Here is a 19,640-nt window from a genome sequence, read left to right as displayed (position 1 = left end):
TTTTTGGTTTGTGGGTTTGGTTTTTTTTTTTATTTCTACTTTGCTGACCCTTCCCACCTCTCCCTATTTCCATATTTTCCATACTTCTACTCTGGTCAATAGAGCCATTTGTATCTGGATTTGCATTGGTTCAACAAACTCCCAGTGTAGGTAGGTCCCACAGCATGAAAATAAGTTAGTCATATTTTGAATAGTCTTCTCATGCTGATTTGCATTTTATCTTACAATCTGGCTATCCTGGAAAATTTGGACAAGACTTTTTAATGGTTTTTGAAAAGCTTTAGAGCACAAGACCTCCCTTAAGACAAATTTAAGAAGCTATTCACAATATAACTTCTGCTGTGACCAGCACTACATCCCTCCTGCAGCTGTGGAGCTGTGTCTCTGGCTTTCTTGCACAGCAAAGGTTTAAAAATCAAAATCAATGCTCCAGAGGAATTTGAAGATACATTTGAAGGGATTGTTTGAAACTAAATATTCAAAGGATGTAAGCAGAGAAGACATTTCTGATACCAGTGTTTGATAATGGTCTGTCAAAGCATACAAATATCAGCCAGAGCCCAGTGGTTGGGAGATGAGGCTTGATAAATTCAGTCTTGGAACTAAGGAGCAATTTGCTAAGCAGAGTGGAGTTAACCATTGGAACAGCTTACAGGGGATCAGACAGACTCTTTGTGTCTGTGTGAGGGTGGTGGCAACTGGATGTCCCTTTTTCTGGAAGACAGGTTTTGTTCAGAAATAATTCAGCAAATGGATGAAGTCACTGAGGGATGTTCTAAAGGTGTTTCAAGTCAGGTTAGAAGGATCTGGTGTCTCTTATTTTCTATCATTTCAAATTTCCAGGACTTCTAGGGGGGCTGTGTTCATGACTTTCTTGCAAAGACTTTTTAATTCTTGCTGTTGTTCTGATGTCTGTCTCCGCCTCCTGACAGTCCCGTGCAGGCAGGTGACCTGCATGTTAGTGTGACCTTTTAAACCACACAAAATGAAGGTAAATAATAGGGATGTATTTATGCAGGGTGTTCCCCTCTGTGGGTTTCTCCAGGAGAAATCTGCTTATCAAAAATTTCACTGTCCTTTCAATTCCTAGTTGCATCTTCCTGGCTGAAGTCTTTGCCAGTTCTAGCTCCATTTTTAACAAAATTTGTTTTATCTTCCCATATTTTAAAATACAGCAGTAAGCCAGTTTTGCATTTGGTATGCAATATACTTCCCCTGCTATCATGAACATTTTAAAATATTGGAAGGGATTAATAAAGCTAAATTATTGCACAAGGTGAGGCAGCCAGGGAGTAAAACAGGATCTGTATGTGATTTGTACTCCTAGAAAGGGTACAAAATTGGTAAGCATTCATGGGGAATCAATACTTATAACTCTGTTTTCTCTAGAACCTTTTATTTATAGAGATGATAGTTAATACTGCACGTTTTTAATGGAAAGACACCCAGGTGATTGTGAGTACAGTATTTGATTAGGGAACTAAAAGAAAATTTCAATATGAAATTTTCGTTTCATATTGACTAACCAGATAGACCAAAATAACTATCTAATCCTTTCTGTAAAAGTTCTTTAATTCCATTCTTATTGCAATTAGATTTACATCATCAGTTTGCACGGTCTTATAGAAAAGGTTCTACTTATGGAAGTTGGACAAAATCTGATCCACACACAGAGGGAAATTTGTTGGAACAGTTAATTAAAAAAAAAAAAAAATCAGCTCTTTTTGCATAGATGGGAAATCTATCACAGGATTTTATATGATGCAGGGAATGTTTCTGGGTTTCCATCCCAGATATGGGATACAGATGCACTTGTTCAGTGGGAACAGGAGGAGAACTCTGCTCAGTCTGCCACACTGCTGGGGTACCTCGCTCCTGAACCGCCTGTCCCATGTTCCCTCATTAACTGGGAATTCTGTACAGCATCTGCCCAGCTTGGCAGGTGTTATATGAAAATATCTGTCCTGCACAAACAATACTTGCTACAGTTTGTCTTAGTAATTGGAATTTTCTTCCCTGCTGGGACTTGATAGCTCTTTTTTTTTTTTTAATTCATTTGTTGGTTGGTATCTAATTTTTTGCTTTGCTGATCTAATGGTTTTTTGGTGTAGCTTGGGTTTTAGTCAGTGGTCAGCAAATATCCTTGTTTGTAATAGGGACTGGCAAGTGTATAAATTATTTAAAATAAAGACAGGTTCAGAAACTGGTGAGCAAAAGGCGGCTGTCTCTTTAAAGAGTGCAGTTTGATCGGAGCATCAGCCCCATCCCCTGAGGACAAAGGCAATTTTGATTTGTGGGGCCCAGGAGTCCCTCACTTACCAGAATTCGTCACTGCTTGTGCATGTGTAAACCTGTAAAACGCTCTTTTATGCAGAATAAATCTTACGCTGTAAATCCCGTACAATTAAATGTGACCCTTCATAAAGTCACGGCGACGGGGCTTCACTGCAGAGCAAGCTCGCTGTCCAGGCAGGGCAGAATTATTTCCCATTTACCTTGTTGGTTTTTTGTTTTGGTTTGTTTTTTGGTTTTTTTTAAAAATAAATAACCACCCATCAGTGCTGCTGGCTGGCTTCTTTGAGCCCCCGGGATCGCTGCTGTGTCCTTACCTCTCCCTGCTTTGCCCGTGGCAGTGAATCCAGCAGGGTTGTGGCTGTGCCCGCTGCTGAGGAAGAGGAGGAATTGCCCCTGTCCTGTCCTCTGCTGGGGCTGAGGAAGAGGAGGAATTGCCCCTGTCCTGTCCTCTGCTGGGGCTGAGGAAGAGGAGGCATTCCCCCTGTCCTGCCCTGCTGCTGGGGCTGAGGAAGAGGAGCAGTTCCCCGTCCCTGCTGCTGATGGCAGCCAGCAGCAGATTCCATTATTGCCGATCAATGCCGCCGCCATGCAGGAGGAGGGGAGAGGGAGGGGTGGGAGCTTCCTATTCACAGATTGATCAACCTGCCATTGCATGAACAAATTCATTGCAAAGAAGGCTTGGGATGCTGGGATAATAGCTGGAGCAGGAAAGGGCTTGTAAACAGGGGAATGCAGGCTCGTTAGTAGTGGGGAGGGGATTTAAATTGCCTCTGAGCTTGCTGGGTTGTTGTTTGTTTTTTTTTTTTTTCCCTAGCATAAAGCACAGTACCTGAGCCTTCAAACAAAGCCAACACTGTGAGGGATGGTAGGGCTATAATGCACTTAGCTGATGAGCTATTGTGCTGACTTACTTGAGCTTCTTCAGCACTGATGTGTTTCTACTTTTTCCTTAAGTTGATTCTATTATAACCTGCTGCCTCTTCTGGATTTTGAGACCTCGGTGTTCCCTGCTTCCCTTTTTTGCCTTCTTTCTGTTCCTGCTTGGACTGAAACCTGACACAAAGGGACAAGTACAAATCCCAGTTACTGCTCCCACCCATGCCTGCCGTGTCAGAGGTAGGGTTGGGAGAACAGGGCAAGATCACACTCTCATGTTTGCCAGTGTAGACAATAACTGGAGTACTGGAATCCCAAGACCATCAGCTCCTCCCCATCCTTCCTGCCCTGCTTCGTTCACTTACTGTGTTCTGTATGGAAAAGTTTTCTGGCTGGAGAATAAGTCTGCTTTCTCCTGGGCATGTGGCCGAATGGCTGGATAGCAGCACTGAAGATGAGAAAAGCCTTCTCTCGTTCCTTGGTACGGTAGGGTACAAACTGTATTTTTTGGGTTTTAACGCTTTACCGGGAAACCTTTACGACTTTGGTGCTTAATTTCTTCAGTAGTTCAGTTACCTGACCTTATTTCTTTTTGAAAGCTTTTAAGTGGTGTGCGATTTTAATTAAACTTGGTTACAGCCTGTTTGAAATAGTTACAAACACACTGGGCGAGGGTTACCTTGTAAATGGGCATGTGCCCTGCAGCAAATGAATTAAACTGGACTAAACAATGTTACTTACTGCTCTGGTTTTCTTCTCTGTGCCTTTTGACAAGCTGATCACCGGGTTCAGTCCACTTCCTCTCATTTCTGTCAGCTTGCCTGACTTCTGAACTGTGTGATGGTAGCAAGATAAATCAGGGGAGACTGCTCGAGGTTTTTCTTCTTAGGAGAAATGTGTAGATGCATTTAGAATAAAAATTCCCAAGTGGTGTCTTAACTCTGGGACTACGTTTAGGGTTCACTGACACCTCTTGGATGTCTGCAGTACATTGGGTCTTTTCCTGTGTCCATAACAATAATTCCTACTGCTCAGGGACAAAATCCTGCCACAGTGAGCAAGAATGCTGAGGCTCAGAGCAGCCTTCCGGGCCATGGAGGGGAGCAGGCAGGAGCTGTTGATCTTTGCTGTGTTCAAGAGCCAGTGAAGCTGTCCCAAAGGGTTGCTTTTTAGAGAATGCCTCTATTCACAGCCCTTTTACAGACAGTAAAAAGATTGGTTTGGAAAGCTGTGGCTCAAGGCTGTTGTTTAATAATGAGGACAATAAATATTGGTATCATACTAATGTGTGTTTAAATCATGAGCCTCTAAACAAATTAGGCTGCAGGAACAAGTTACCATGCATCAGCTGATCGGCATTAATTGTCTGTGTGCAATCTCTACAGCAAACACAAGGTAATTTGAATTAGCAGGGGCAGTCCAAGATCATTAGGAACTAACGAGGACATCAGCATCTCCAGGTCATGGGCAGCAGCTCCTTGTCTCTGCTTTTGTGTTGGCACTGTTGTCCAAGCAATTTGTTTGGCTGTGTGTGGAGTCAACCATGAAAAGGGAGGTTTTAGAGGTTGCTGCATGGGGAGGTCAAAAAGAAGCAACTATCCCAAATTTTGTACAGCCAGGCAGGGGATGTGTTGAGCAGTTTAGGGACGTGCATCTGCTTCATTTCGGATCTGGTTTGCAGAACTGGAGGATTTGTTCTTCTGCTTCGAAGTGCATGCATCAGTCAAAGAACAGCTGATGTTGTACTCACTCAAGGCCATGTACAGTTTCCTTCAAACTTTCAGGGAAAATAAATTGTGGGGGTTTATACTTGTAACCCCAAAGTTATTGTCTCCTGTGATATCTATGCCCCTTCTTCCAGCCTCCTCTAGTATGCATCTGCTTCACATGTTAGGTCTATGTCTTTAAGACTGTAAAGTCTGAAAAGTCCTAAAGTCGTTTAGGAATCAATGACTTAAGAATCTTTTAAGTGACTTAGTGTGTCATTCAGGTTGCTTTCTATGAACCCTCTGTACTGGGCACTAATTCAATTACACCTATTTTATATGCCAGTACAATGTAAGTGTCTAACACCAGCATAACTGCCTGTCTGTAAATTAAAGATCTTTTATAGTTACCTGGATCATATTCCAAGACTTACCTGATCAACTCAATCCCTAGTAAAGCACAGTAGCTTCTTTTCAAACCCCTGCTAATGGACTGGGAGAGCTTTTGATCATAGTTTATATTTAGCAGTTGTTTGATGCTGGAGTTCTACAGCCAGTGAGCTTTGCAGGGCTCCCTTTGTATTTTCCTTTCCAGGCTTGGCAGCTTTTGTGCACTTCAGTGTCCTGAAACTTGGTTGCATTCACTCTGATGTATCTTCTTGTAATTTTTTTCTCCGTCTGGTTGCCTTGATAAATGTGGAAAAGCTATCTCTGCAAATTTCCATTTTTTCCTTTAAGTTATACCTTTCAGGATTTACATAATGTGTTTTAGTCAGAACACAAACTTGGACTTCAGGACTTAAAACAGATTGGGGGGGTTGAAGTTTGGTTTTACCTTAGGTTTCTTGTACAGGCATTTAATGAAATTTTTATGACAATCTGTGAATTGGGCCCAAGTTGAATTCTCCCCAAGTGAGCAAAATGAGAGAGAATGATTATTGCAAGATAAAACATTAACATTTTTATTAATTTTGATATGAAGCTTCCTATTTCACTAGGTAATACCCATCAGAAAAATGCTGTTGAGACACTTCTTCCTCTTCTTGTTCTTCCTTTTATATCTGCAAATAATTCCTACCTGGTGTGGCTATCCCACAAAGCTGGGAGGTTTGTTTAGTGTCTGCTTCTCCCACCTGGAGAAAAAGCTCTCCACAGTGAAAACAGAAATTTCCACCACAGCAAGTGTTTCAAGTGGCCACAGCACCCAGCAATAGGAAATTTAGGGCAACCCCCAGAGCCCTGTGGTGACCAGAGGGCACTGAGGCTACACCACTGTGGTAGAGAGGGTTCCCTTCAAAGGAGGGCAACCCTCACCACTACTCCATGTAGTAAGTGGCACCTGGCTTACACAGACCTTCCTCCTGGCCTACAGAACAAGCTTTGGTGTTGCTGAGGGTAGAGTGGCTCAACAGGATGGGAGAAGAGACCTGCCTGCATTGTATCCTTGGGCAGTTCCCTCCTCAGAGGCATCTGCCACTGTGGAGTAATTGGCTCAGGTAATTTGGAAATTACTGTTGCTATGTAGTGTGTAAATACTTATTTTGGATAAATACTTATTTACATAAGTATTACTGCATATCACCAAGATATCAGATGATAAAAGGGACCCATTAGGATGTTTACAACTCATTTGTTTGATGGGTATAGTGGAAAGTGTCCCTGCCTGGATGATCTTTAAGGCCCATTCAATCCCAAACCATTGTAAGATTCTGCAGTTTTTTGTTGAAGGTTGAAATGGGGTGGATCTGTCAGGTGGATTTTCTTCCCTTTTGCCTTTTTTCCCCCCTTTTCTTCCCAGAACAGATGGGCTGAAAAGGTTTTCATATTGTTTTGATGGATAAACAATGTGATCTATCTGTAGCCTTGGTTCCTGAGAGTGAGCAATGCAGAAAGCACTTGTAACTTAATGCTAAGCTGATGAGAGGTGCATTGATTTTTGCAGCAGGTGAAGATTATGCAAGAGTAGCCTCAAGCATTACTAGTGGAGTAGGGGAGGGAACTGTCTAATTTTTTGCCTGGTGGTGACAGTATAGATTTCTTTCTCAAGACTCAGCAAAAATACTGTTCTACAGGCGTCACAGCAAGTTGCTTCAGCTTTTGATTTCCAGTTAATAAATCCCGACAATTTTGCTGTATCTGGGTCTTCTTTTTCCTAGGGACTAAGCATTTCTATTTGTTCTTGTTTTTTAGAAGGAGAAGAGAGGAAAAGGTAGTTTTTATTTTTAGTTCACTGCAAGCACCTAGTGAATATTTAATTTTCCCTTCCCCATTCAGTACACTTCTGTGATGGTGTGAGAAAAAAAAAACTCATTTTACTGATGAAACACCAACATTTTATTTGCAGAAAAGTTGGATTGCTGCTGGGGGGATGTTGGGGAGGAGACAGAAGGCAAGGGGAGCCAGGTACATTCCTTGTGGTAGCTTTTCAACTCCGTTCAGTTTAAAGTTAAGCTCTTTCCCAAAGTGCCCCTGCTGCAGAACGTGTTGTGGAAAATAGTGAGGAATTTGTGCTCGTGTTTCCATTTATGACTCAGCAAAGTTAACAGAGTGTTTTAAATTACCGGGGCAGCTTTGATGTGATTTCCTGCGCGTGAGAAGTGGAGGAAGCCAAACCTATTACGTTACTCCTTACTAGTCAGTGTAAGATCAAAGGTGCTCACTCTAGCCCTGTTCCAATGGAATACATCAATCCCGTTTGCCATTGTTACATGGACATGGGAATGGCAGAGACAATTCTTTATATCCTACCTCGCACAGCTCTGGGCAGAGCAGTACTTACAGGTGCTGCAGTAAATAAAGTTTCCCTTCATCTAGGCCAGGGAGGCAGCTGGTGATACAGAAGTGCACCGTCAGGTAAAACTGGCAGCACTGCAAAGGCTCCTGAGGTGGTGGGACTGACGGGCTCAAAAAGCTTGGGCTGGCACTGGCCCTGCTCCAAGTGCTTTGTTCTCTAAAGGTGCCCTGGTGGGACTTACCCTGCAGCTCTGGAGCAGGTGATGCTGTAGGAGAGCTGGTGCTGCTCCGGAGGAGGAGGAGGGCTCTCCCCACGGGGGTGCCTCTCCCTGCGGCTCCCGCTGGCTCCGGCGGGCCGGGATGGGCTCGCTCGGTGCGGGCAGGGCTCGGGCATCGCCCCCGCTGCTGCCTGTGCCCTGCCCGTTCCTCGGCGGAGCACCACACATCCTTACTTGGACTCTGCCCAGTTCACCAGGCTGCTCTCCCTCTCAGCAGTCCTTTCCCCAAGCAGACTGAGGGGCTCAGTGTCAGCAGTTTGCTTTTGTTAAAAGATAAATATCTACCGAGTGAGACACTAATACTGCAGGGTCCGGATTCCTTCGCCTCTCCTCCTCTATGCTCCATTTTGTCAGTCTCCAAGCATCCATGGGAGAGACGTATTATAACTCCGCTGAAATCAAAATCCGGCATGCAAAGGCATCACAAGTAATGCTATCCCTGAAGAAGGCTTCTCTCTTTTTTTTTCCTCCGGCTCTTTGGAGGAAAACGCCGCTCTCGTGGCTCCAGCTGGCTGTCTCTCCCCATAAACCTTGTTTTTTGCCGCTGTGAATCAGGATGCACGGGGAGATTTTCGGTAGCGGAGGGAAGCCGGCACTCGGGCGTCTGTTAATAGCCTGAAAGTAACTAATGAGGATGTGCAGCCGGAGCGATTGATTGAGGAGCTGCAGTCCTGTGTGCTGCTGCTCCGCTCGCTCGCTCCCCGCCAGCCCCGGCCGGGAGGGAGGCAGGGAGGGCGCACGGAGACACCCCGCGGTCCCTCAAGTGGAAGTCACGGATCCCCGGGGCCGGCCAGGAATGGAAGTTTCAGCTGCATCTTGAAAGGAGAACGGCAGGAGTCAAAATGTCCCTGCCTGGAGTCACGGCTTGCTCCTGTTCCTTAAGGTTCAGAAGATAACAATGGACTTTCTGCTGGGAAGTGATTTTTTCCCTCCCCGTGTCGGGGGGTGTTTTGTGGAGCTGGATTCCTTAAAGTCTGGCAATTGAGCTGGAGATGGGCAGCACTTGTGATAAAGGTATCTCTATGCATACATATGCATATCTAGCTCTATATAAAAATGCGTATTATGTGTGTTTGTTGAGAGATTTTTAATGCTGTGTGTACTTTATTATGCTATTATTCCAGTATTTGTATTAGTCAAAGACATCAGTGCAGCTTTTATGAATATTCGTGCTCATCTGATCGGTCTGCATGGATTTAAGATGCCAAAGTCGTGTCTTAGTAAGGTCATACTGCCAGAACAAGGAGAAGTTGACCTATTTTTTTTTTTTATCTGCAGAGATATATCTGTCATATTACCCAGGCACTTATAAGTCTTCTGTGGGCTGCATGCTTTGAGCAAGTAGTGGGATCATACATGACCGAACTTTGACCTTTGCCAAATAATGTTCAGCTGGGACTAAAACTGAGCTTCCCTGCATCTTGATTGTAGTTATTTCTTAATTACTGCACTGCTTACGTAAAGAAAAATTAAATCTAAACTGAAATAGATTTAAGTTCTCTGAATACTGTCTCTCAAACAGTAACAGAATATTAAGTATGTCCAGGTATTGATCTTTACCAGCACTTTTTATTTTAATCTCCCACAGTCAAATCAGATTCACAACCTTGAATCTGCCAGTGAAAATGCCCTTGTAGGTTAGTGAGTGAGTAAGATACAGGTAAATAGAGGTGGGTTAATACAGCAGTTTAGTAATGCACTCAAAACTTTCCCGAGGCTTCTCTCCTAAAGAGCACAAAGCCTGACCATTCCCCACCCCCGGGCACCCATTCACCACCTTCTTCTTCTCTCCCTCAGAGGTCCCAGCAGAGAGATCTCCTCGCAGACGGAGCATCTCGGGGACCAGCACCTCTGAGAAAACCAACTCCATGGATGTTCCGAACACTTCTCCTTTCAGAGTACCAGTAAGTGTGCCTTCCCTGCAAAGGGGCATTGTCTCATTGGATGGGAGGAGGAATTCTTATACCACAGTGTACAGCCAGGCTGGGGGAGCCTGGGGGCAGAGGAATATTTGGTTAATATTTCCAGTTGACCAAGAGGTTTTACTATCAAGTGTCATATATTATCGGTGAGATTCCTGGTGTATCCCCTACCTGCTCCTTTTCATTGCCTTGATGTAAAGTTGTAGATAGAGAAACATCAGTGTTAATGTAGGCAGCGACCTATATAAATACTTTTGAAGTCGCCTCCAGGGATTGCATTCCATATTCAATCTTGACAAGGAAACAATTTCCTTTAGGTTGGTGATAGCACGTTATTTTTCCCTCTTGCCAGTGAAGTACATAGAAAATTGAAACGGTTTTATAGTTAATTCAGAAGCTGATGAAATTTCTGCAGGTGTGTTAATTCCTCTTGAGCTCTTTGGGTTTTGTCTTGAGTTTGGTTGACTGTGAGTCTGCATGAGAGTTGTTCAGCTACAGCCTGGATTTTGCTTGGGCAGTCTTTGGTCAGTGTGTCAAGGAGCACAAAGGCATTTCTATTATTAGACTGAGGACAAATCATCAGGTTAAAATGAGGTAATTTTCAACAATGATTTAAAATAACGAACTTGGATATTGTGACTATTTTCATGCCCTCCTGTACTTTTGGCAAGTAATACCTCAGAATAAGTCTTGCATCATATAATTTTAAAAAATTTAAAAACAGCCAAAAGATTTAATGAAAATTATTTAAACTATTCAAGGATTAAGGTTGGTCAGAGTGTATAGAATACACAGTGTTTAAAGCAACTTGTGAATTCATGATATAGTGGAATGCAGAAAGGGACTGAGGAAGCAGTACAGTGGGTATCCTTACTTGGGCCCTTTTCAGAGTCACAGAACAACACAGATTGGAAGGGACTAGACAATCTCAAGAGGTGCTTTCCCACCTGAGCTATTCTGCGTTCTATGAACGATCCTCTGTCACTTCAGAGATCTGTTTTCTGGATGGTACTTGGGAAAAAAGGGCCTTGGTCTAGTTGTATGTGAAGTTAATACAAGAATATTCTGTTATGTCAAGTTCTGAGAATTTGATACTGAGTCCATGATCCACAGAGTTCCAGGAAGGTTTCTGAACTCTGAGAGCCTTCAAAAGTCTTATCCATGTCTTCATTTATAAGAAATTCTGTTTTCTTTGCCTTCATCTATAAGTAATAACCCAAGCCTTCAGATGTGTACGTGCTTTGTAGTAGCCTTTGTCTAACAACTGCAAGCTATGTATCAGAAGTGTTTGATGACTATCTGTATTGTTTATTTTATATGCCTCCTTTTTTCCTCATTTTTTGTACCATTCCTTTCAATGATGATCCTATCTCTTCGGTAATGTTTTAATGCTTCTCTAATTCTTCTCTAATAGTTCTCTGATACTTCTTAGCTCCTGCTCCCTTTCAAAACAAGAACCTTGCAGAATGTTTCTCATTTCCCCTGGTGGTGTGTTGGGCTTTTAGGACTCTGGCAAATAGGCTCAGGAAGCAGTACCTGGCTGCTTTTCTTGGGCATAAACCAGCAGAGAGCTAGAAGCTATTTGTGCCACGTGGAGCTGGATTCTGCTGCTTTGTCTGCCTGACCACCTGTACACCCAGGAGCACAATGCACCCTCCCGTCCTCCTCATGGGGACAAGGCTTCTGGCTTTGGAGGTTTTGTTCTGAGCAACCCATTTATACCCTGTAATTCCAGCATGGCAGCTTGTGAGCCCTTTAAAAGAGCAAGCTGCAATTAGAAGTCAGCTTTCTTAACAATACACATGAGCTCAAGCCAAAACTGCTGAAACTAAACACACTGTTAACTTGGTAGATTGGCACACATCTAATAAGTGGCTGAGAAAATGGGGAGGAATCATGTTCCTGCCTTTGGCTGATAGATAATAAGAATTTCCCAGCTCTCAGAAGGAGGAAAGGTGACTTGGGCGTCTCAGTCTTGGATCACTGATCTGAGAAGAACTGCAAGTGAAGGATGCAAAAGATGGCTTCAAATTTGTGTCTGGGAGGTTGTCCCTAGTTGACAGGGATTTATTCTGCATATAAAGGAGATTAACAGTAAGAGGACTTGCTTTTTTGTTTTTCCAGACTTTGTCACCTACAGTGCAGGTTGGAGGGCTATGGGCAGCTGCAGCATAGTGCTGTCTCAGTGATTCTTCCCGTGGCCCTGACTCTGTGCCATACCTCGTCTACTCTCTGCTTGGATTTCTAACAGAAAGCAGCTTAAGGCAGGGGACAGCTTAACCTTCTTCCATCCTGATGGAAAATTATGCTGAGACTTTCATAATAAGTTGCTTTTACAGCTTTTTAAGTTTGTCTCTTGGAACTGCTATTTAAAAGCTGTCTTCTCAATAGGACAGTAGCTTCCAGCATGTTCTGTGCAGGTTTTTTCCTTTCAAGCACAGGCAGTGGTACTCACTCAGAACAAGGCATCTGTTTTTTTAATACTGCTAATTGGCATAGCTTTAGCATCTGGAATTTTGATTCATAACAGCATAATTGACTTTAAGTAAACATTTCCTTGACAATGCATTTTTTAAGTAGTCTCTTCAGTGGTGGTGGTCAATGAGGAATTTATTTTTAAGGGTTGATACGTAAAGTTTGGGAAATTTGCCTTTTTACTTCTTGCATGGACACTGGAGGAAAAGATGCATATTTAAATTTACTAGTGTGTCAAAAGCAGAATTTCAGTAGTTACACTCTTTCCTAGGATGAGCCACTACATGGACCAGCATGTCCTACGTGTTTGTGAGGGAGGTGAGGCCCTGGCACGGGTTTCCCACAGAATCTGTGGCTGCCCCATCCCTGACAGTGTTCAAGGCCAGGCTGGATGGGGCTCTGAGCAACCTGGGGTAGTGGAAGGTGTCCCTGCTCATGGCAGGGGGTTGGAATCAGATGATCTTTGAGGTCCTTCCTAAGAATCCATTCTGTGATTCCATTATTTGTTCTGGTTATTTCCCACCAAGGGGTGTAAAGAGTGATTCTACAAATGCTGACACTGCATAACGCATACAGAAAGAAGAGCTCTTGGTGCCTGCCCTTTCTTTTTCTTCCCCATTGCCCAATTTTTTTTGTCTGCACTTGAAACATTAGTCTCCATCTAAGTTCAGCTGTGTACATTGAAGTTTGATGATTTCCAGTCATGTCAGGCTGAAATATTGAGAGAGAAGGGAAGGGCACAGAAAGTAGCAAAACGGAGATGAAGAAATGTGTCTACTCACATATAGACAGATGTGTGCTGTTTATAGATACATACATAGAAAAAGTCACATTTTTAATAATGGATATTACTTTACTGAACAAATAGGGAGGCAGAGGGAACTGGCTCCAAGTAGGCACTGTGACGCATAGGTGGGCGAGAAACCAGCTTTTCCCTTCCCACACACACCATGTCCTGGCAGCTCCTCGGCCTCCGTGCATCCCGTCCCCTGCTGTGGCACCGTGGAGCCCCAGCCTGACACGTTCCCTCATTGCTCTGCAGTTGGAATTGGGTAAATATGGGACTGTCCACATCCTCAGACCTCCTGCAGCGGGAGGATGGAGAGGGATCTCTAAAGTCACCCTTCAGACTCTCGCTGCGCTCTCCAGTTTTGGCTCAGAGTTGTTATTACAAATGATATGATTCATCCATGTCTGCTGGCTAATGGGGAAAGAAAGATGAGAAAGAGGCAAAGGAACAAGTGTGAATGAGACAGGAAAGCTGGAGCACAATCCTTGAAGTAAATAAAATTATTTTTATAGCAACCCTGATGTAGGATACTTGCAGATTGCCTTCCTTGGTTTGTTTCTGGCTGAGGGTATAATTGGATCTACAGAAGTGCTGTCTGCCTCTTTGCTCTTTAAGAGTACTGCTAAATGGAACAGAAGACAATGCAGCCAGCCCGAGTGAAGGTCAAAGCTTGATGAGATCTCGTGGCTGCCCAGCCTCATCTTTTATGCAGTCAGCAAGATTGTTGCTTCTCCAGAGCACTGCTGTGCTGCCAGGGTAGGACAAGTCTGAGCTGTGCTGCCCGTGTGACCCCATGGCATACAAATACGTATTTCTAATTCTGCATCAACACCAATGCAGAGATGGAATTGTTGGTTTGCATTAGTGTGAGGCACCACAGCATCCCCCATGAAGCATGCTGTGCTCAAATCTGCCCCTTCAATAGAAATTTATATTTTTCCTTCCACTTTCTACTCTTCTTGTGACATATTTGTTTAAATCTTCTCCAGTTTTTGTTACTTGCCTATGCTGTGATGCCTTAGATATGCTGGCTATTCCATGAATTCTGTGTCAGAAAACATAAATGGGTGACTGACTATCTCCAGGGTGCTCACCACGCTTTTATCCATATCTTTATTCTGAGATAGTGCTGTTCATAGGCTCTGTAACCTTCACAGTGTCTTGCTGCCACAGCAGATTTGTTCATTACAACAAACTTTAGTGTTGGATCATGGGGATATCCAGGCTCTGACACTGTCTGGTGGGCTTCAACAGCATGAACATTATTCTCATGTTTGGTATAAACCTGACTTTATCAAACTCCTTTTATTCCTTAGTTAATGTAGGGGAGCTGTGAATGTGCATAGCTTTAAACACTGCTCACATGCCAGTTGTCCTTGGCTTAGTAGTATTTAAATATGCACCGACTCATTTTATTCTTCACCTCCAAATCATGACTTAGTCAAGTTATGCAAAGTTTAATTAATGCATCCTCTGCAAATGAATCCTTCTGGCCCTTTTATCACTTTTCTTGCTCTTGTGTTTTTAATTCCCTTCAACTGATTCTCCAAGTTCTGGTACTGAAGTTCACAGGAATGTGTGTTACCAGTTTCTAATTGCTCCTAACCCTTTGTGTTATTTCTCTGTCCTCCCCAGCCCTTGCTTCACCTCCTAATTTAATATAGCTCAGTGTAATTAATGTGCTGTTTAACTTTTCTTCCGGATGATTAACAAGGATGTTAAGCAGAAGCAGTCAGGCCACTATCCCCACCACATCCCATTGGACCCTTTCTTCTACCTTGATACCTTATCACTTGTACTTACTCTTTTTAGATATTCTTGCAGCCATTCCTCAGGTTCATGTTACGAGCTTTAACAGAGCTCATTTTTAATAACTTTTTTGTAATTAGAACACCTTATCAAAAGGTGTTCTGAAGTGTTGGGCTGCTTAGTGGCTGCATGCCAGGGAAAGAGCCAGGGTCAGGAAATCATTGCCTGTCCTTCCTGACAGGCTCAGGTGGCCTGTTTTCTTATCATGCTAATTTTTTATCACTGTTGTTTAGTGGCTCTCCAGCCAGCCTCTTTACCTTTATTCCTTAATTCCTGGAGAGGGGCTTTTAAGGCTGCTCCTTCCATCTGCTGTTCCTGCTGCGGGCAGCTCCCACAAGGGCAGCCAGGTAGGGTCCCAGTTGTGTCCATGCTAAACACCTTGCTGAACTGGGATCTGAAAAGCTGATGTGGCCCTCTTGGCTGTCAGGTAGCTCTTGCTTCTTCATGCATTTTTCAGTATAATTCCCAGTGACTTGGAAATACGACTCCTGCAGGACTTTTGGCTGCACATCATGCAGAGTGCATGCAATCCTATGATGAATTTTATTAACAGGTCTGTTACCAATGTACCCTTGTTACAATATCCCTTGCATTTCCTTGGGTTTCTTATTACTGTTCCAAAACTTGTTCCTCCTATTCTGCATCTCTCCTGTGGCTGTAGACCATCTTTCATTGGAAAGTTGAAATTGTTATCTAGCCAAATCTGCAGTGCTGTCCCATCAGGGGAAAAATATCTTTCCTGATCCTTGCTGTTGATCAGCTTGTGTCCTGAAGCATGATTATTGCTCACTCTTGTTATTTTTAAACCTGACTAATGCAGCTACATATGTTATTCTTCCTTATATAAACACATAATCCTTTTTTAATCTTGCTGAAAAAAATTTGTCTGTATAATATCTTGTGGTGGTGAATTGGATGGGCTCATTTATAGATAGCATTAGGAAAAGTCTCCTGACAATCAGTGAAACATGCTGCCTCTCATGTTAAATTGCCCTTTGGTTTTCTTATGTAACAGGGTGCATGTGAAGCTTAGGTAATTTCCATTCCATTTGTTTTATACATCTGTAATCCCATCTTGCCTTTGTTCCTAAAATAAATAGTTGGTCTTTAAAATATATCATTTGTAAATCCCCCTCTTGTCTGCCTTTAATCAGTTTATACTTCTGGAGTTCTGTTTTGTTCTAGCTTTCTTGCTGAGATGAGAAAATCAGAGGAGTGATGCATTAGTGTCAAAGCTATGGCAGATTTACATAACACCACTCTGCTTTTATTGGGCTTTATCCTCTGTTTGGACATTCAAACATGCTTTTTATTGTTTTGTGCCTGTGCACAAACCTCCTCTCCAGTGCCACAGTGCCAGGCTTTCTGGCGAGTAGATGGTGGAACGTGGCTGCTGTAAGTCTCTGTCTTGATCTGTATATCAACACCAAAGTGTGTCTAGGTTGTTTTTATCTGCTTTTCTACTGTATGAGTGGTTCAGAGTCTTTGCAAAGGGAGTCACTGCTCATATTTTAATGCTGAGTGTTACTGGGCTCATAAGTAAACTTCACCTTGCTAAGTTAAATTCACCTTTTGCTGTTGTTCTGCAAGGAATAGTAAACTTCACCGTTTTGCTCATTCCTGGAATATCTTTCTAGTTTGATCTTTCCATTTTACCACCTGGCCATCTTCCCCTGCTTCTTTGCCTTCCCATAGCTTTACAACATTACTGGCACAGGACAGTGTTTTCACTTGGCTCTGACACTATTTTTTTCCTTGATAGTTGCTTGTGAACAGCTTAAGGAATAAAATGCTTCATGTCCTCACCACACATGTTAGTGAGGAGGCAGTTCTGCTGTCATCCACAGTCACTTGAGGGTTATCTTTGTACCCATCCAGTCCTTCCTCTCAGAGATGATGAATCTCATGGCTCTGTAAATGAAGTTACCCACCTGGTGTTATTAATAATGCATTGGTGCTCCTCATCAAGAATTACAGATGTTCAAGATGTGTTGCAAGGCTCAGATGCAGTGTGTTTGTCCCCAGAAAGAGCTAATGTAGGTGACAGCACTGTGTGTAAGATGGACCTTTTTTTGTTGCCCGTTTTACACTACTTTTAGTGCTTTGAAATTCCACTGATACCATTGCATTTTATCAATATTGGCTGATTTGTGTTATGGTTATACACAGTTTCATTTGTTCATGGCTGAGTTCACCTTTCCCGTTCCAAACAGCCAGGACAATCATTATTTATTATGCATGGGCTGCTCTCCCTGGAGTGGAGAATCATCATGTCCATAGGGAGCAGCAGTTCAGGAGTTGAGTAGCTCATACTTGGGCTGTCTTTGAATTTGTCAGACAGTTCCTGTGCTGCTCTGCTCGGGTTAGGGACAAACAGCCAGCTGGCATCTTTGGCACAAAGTCATCTTTTCCTAAAGCCAAAACTGCCCTCAACAACCACCACTCCTGGGTTGGAAGTACTTGGGGTGAGAGTTTCTGTGCTTTCCCTGTGCAGCTATGAGGGGAAGTTTCCAACAGCTTGCTGAATTATCCCTTCTCCTGTGGAGATTGCTTCTTGGCAGAGCAGGGGAGTCGAGTGGCTTAACTTCCAAATGAGATGAATACAATTCTCAGTGGGACTGAATTATTTTTAGAGATTGTTATCATTAGGTTTTCTTAGGCCAGTGTTTGATGCTGTTGGTTGAGGTGACAAACCTGCCCTGACCTATTCCAGATTGTGTGTTTGGTTGTGCACCATCACTCTCTCCCCATCTCTCTTTTCCATCCCTGTTCCCCTAAACCTGTGATTCTGAGGGCAACTTGCACTGAGCTCCATCTCATTGTGTGAACCTCAAATCTGTCCCTTTGAAAATTTCATCTTAATTAGTTAGTTGATCCTACCAAATATTTTGTACCTTTTTTGATTAAGAACATAGTCTCATCAATTCGTGCAGTTTGGGTAATAACTTACATCTTTTTGTCTTATGGTGTTTGTTTAAGCAGTAAAATTCCCACTGTTTTAAAGAAGCTCCATGATGATTCTTAAAATTCAGACACTCCATTACATTTGGATATAAGAACCAAACAAGAGTCAGTTTTGTGTTGAAATAATTATTTAGGAGAAATACCTAGACAATAAGAAAAGCACTAAAGATGGTTTTGTATGTTTAGTAGTGCAGGCTGCTTTATAAACATTGGCAGGGTCTTCTTGTCTATAGGAGTAAAAGGAAATAAAACTTCCAGTTAGGGTGTATTGTTGCAGATAGAAGTTTGTTTTTCATCACTACATCTTTTGTATATCTGCATTCAGTATTTAAAAGCATTTCCTTTGGCAAATGGAAATCAAAAAATGCTGCTCAGTTCTGGCACGTTTGAATTTTTCATGCTGCTCCCAGGTTGTCCATCTGTAAGCACTGGCCCTGCATGAGCTGCCAGCACAGAGCAAATATTGCAAAGGTTTTCAGCTCTTGAGGATGACCAATAAGCACACCCTTTGTTTGAATAAATTTTTGTCTTTAAGTATGTTCTTATCCTCCTTGGTTTTGGTTTCATTTTTTTGTTTGTTTGTTTGTTTTTGTATAGTCAACTCCGGTTAACCTTATTCAACCCCAGATAGAACATTTGTTTCATTGGGGTATAGATTATGCTCAATTAAATCAAGAGCATGTTCCATGTGAAAGCAGTACCAATTTCAAACTGTACATGCACACAAAGATGAATATTCACCATCCTTCTCTGAGTGGGATTTGGAATTATTCAATATAAATCCTTCTGGACCCCTGCTGAATTGGGTCAGCTTTGTCTTATTTGCCCTTAAGGGGAGAAGGCTGTGGTATTTCATGTTTGCAGTTGGAGTAGACTGAGAGGTACTGGACTGAAGCCAGGGTCCACCAGATCTGAATCCCTGTGGCTGGGTTTGTTACCTTTTATGCTGAGAGGTCAGAATATACAAAAGTGCCTTTGAAAGTGCTGTACATCCTCTACTTGAATTCCAGCAACTGCCCCAAGAGAAGCCCAGGAGCATCTATTGATTAAAGGGTTTTTTCAAGGGCACTTTTTCAATACCAGGACCAAGAGAAGTGCAGCATCATGGGCTGAGTGTGAGTGGCACACAGAGCTGAAAGCACTTCTTCCCTTTTGATAGTACCTTTTCTCTCAGCACATTGTATACATTTGTGAGGTTTGTTTTTTGTGGGTTTTTTTGCTTTGGTTTTGTTTTTTTTTTCTTGTTGGTTTTGTTTTGGGGTTTTTTTGGGTGGGGGGGTGTCAGTATTTGGATATCAAGCCTTTTCTTGTCCACTTTATCAGGAGAATGTAGCAGCTTTCATCCCTGAGGAGCCTCTGGCTCAGAAACTGAAGGGCAGTCTTAAATGTAGCACAGTCTTCAGATGCAGAAAGCAGATTCCCCTTCCTTAGTTCCCTCTGTCTCCAGAGGTTTTCAGTACTTGGCTAGACCAAGTCAGAATTAGGCTGACCTAGTGTTGGCAGTACATCCCCATCGAGCAGGAGATGATCTCAGAGGCTCCCTCCAACTAACTGTGATTGTTGGGTGAACAACTGTAGTCTGAAGACAAATTCTTTGAAAATTTATTTTATTTTTAGATCCTAAGCAGGTTTTTGAATTGAGCTTTGCTTCTTACCAATATTATAACTGACATCTGAAGCCACTGGTGTGTGAAATGCTTTGAAATTTTCTATTCTGGCTAGCCAGATTATTGAAGTTATGAATTATTGTAAGATTTAATGTGCTATATCTCAATTAAAAAGGCAAACCTGG

The 19,640-nt window shown here is 42.7% G+C and overlaps 1 protein-coding gene across 7 annotated transcripts in view; it reads left to right on the top strand.

The window, feature by feature from the left end:
* RASAL2 (RAS protein activator like 2) overlaps positions 1–19,640 on the top strand; it is a 162,572-nt gene that overhangs the window by 105,554 nt on the left and 37,378 nt on the right. For 6 of the 7 annotated variants that reach the window (XM_021545899.3, XM_021545896.3, XM_077785289.1 and 3 more), the window contains one exon: positions 9,686–9,792. In XM_021545899.3, the coding sequence (XP_021401574.1) occupies positions 9,686–9,792 (107 nt within the window). Of the gene's footprint in view, positions 1–8,280; positions 8,903–9,685; positions 9,793–19,640 lie in introns of those variants that run through there. The other variant, XM_021545903.3, reaches the window with a different exon arrangement.

The sequence above is a fragment of the Lonchura striata genome, chromosome 9, assembly GCF_046129695.1.
Source record: "Lonchura striata isolate bLonStr1 chromosome 9, bLonStr1.mat, whole genome shotgun sequence".
Lineage (NCBI taxonomy): Eukaryota > Metazoa > Chordata > Aves > Passeriformes > Estrildidae > Lonchura > Lonchura striata.
The sequence above is the reverse complement of the archived record's forward strand: the minus strand, read 5'-3'. Positions and strand labels throughout refer to the sequence as shown.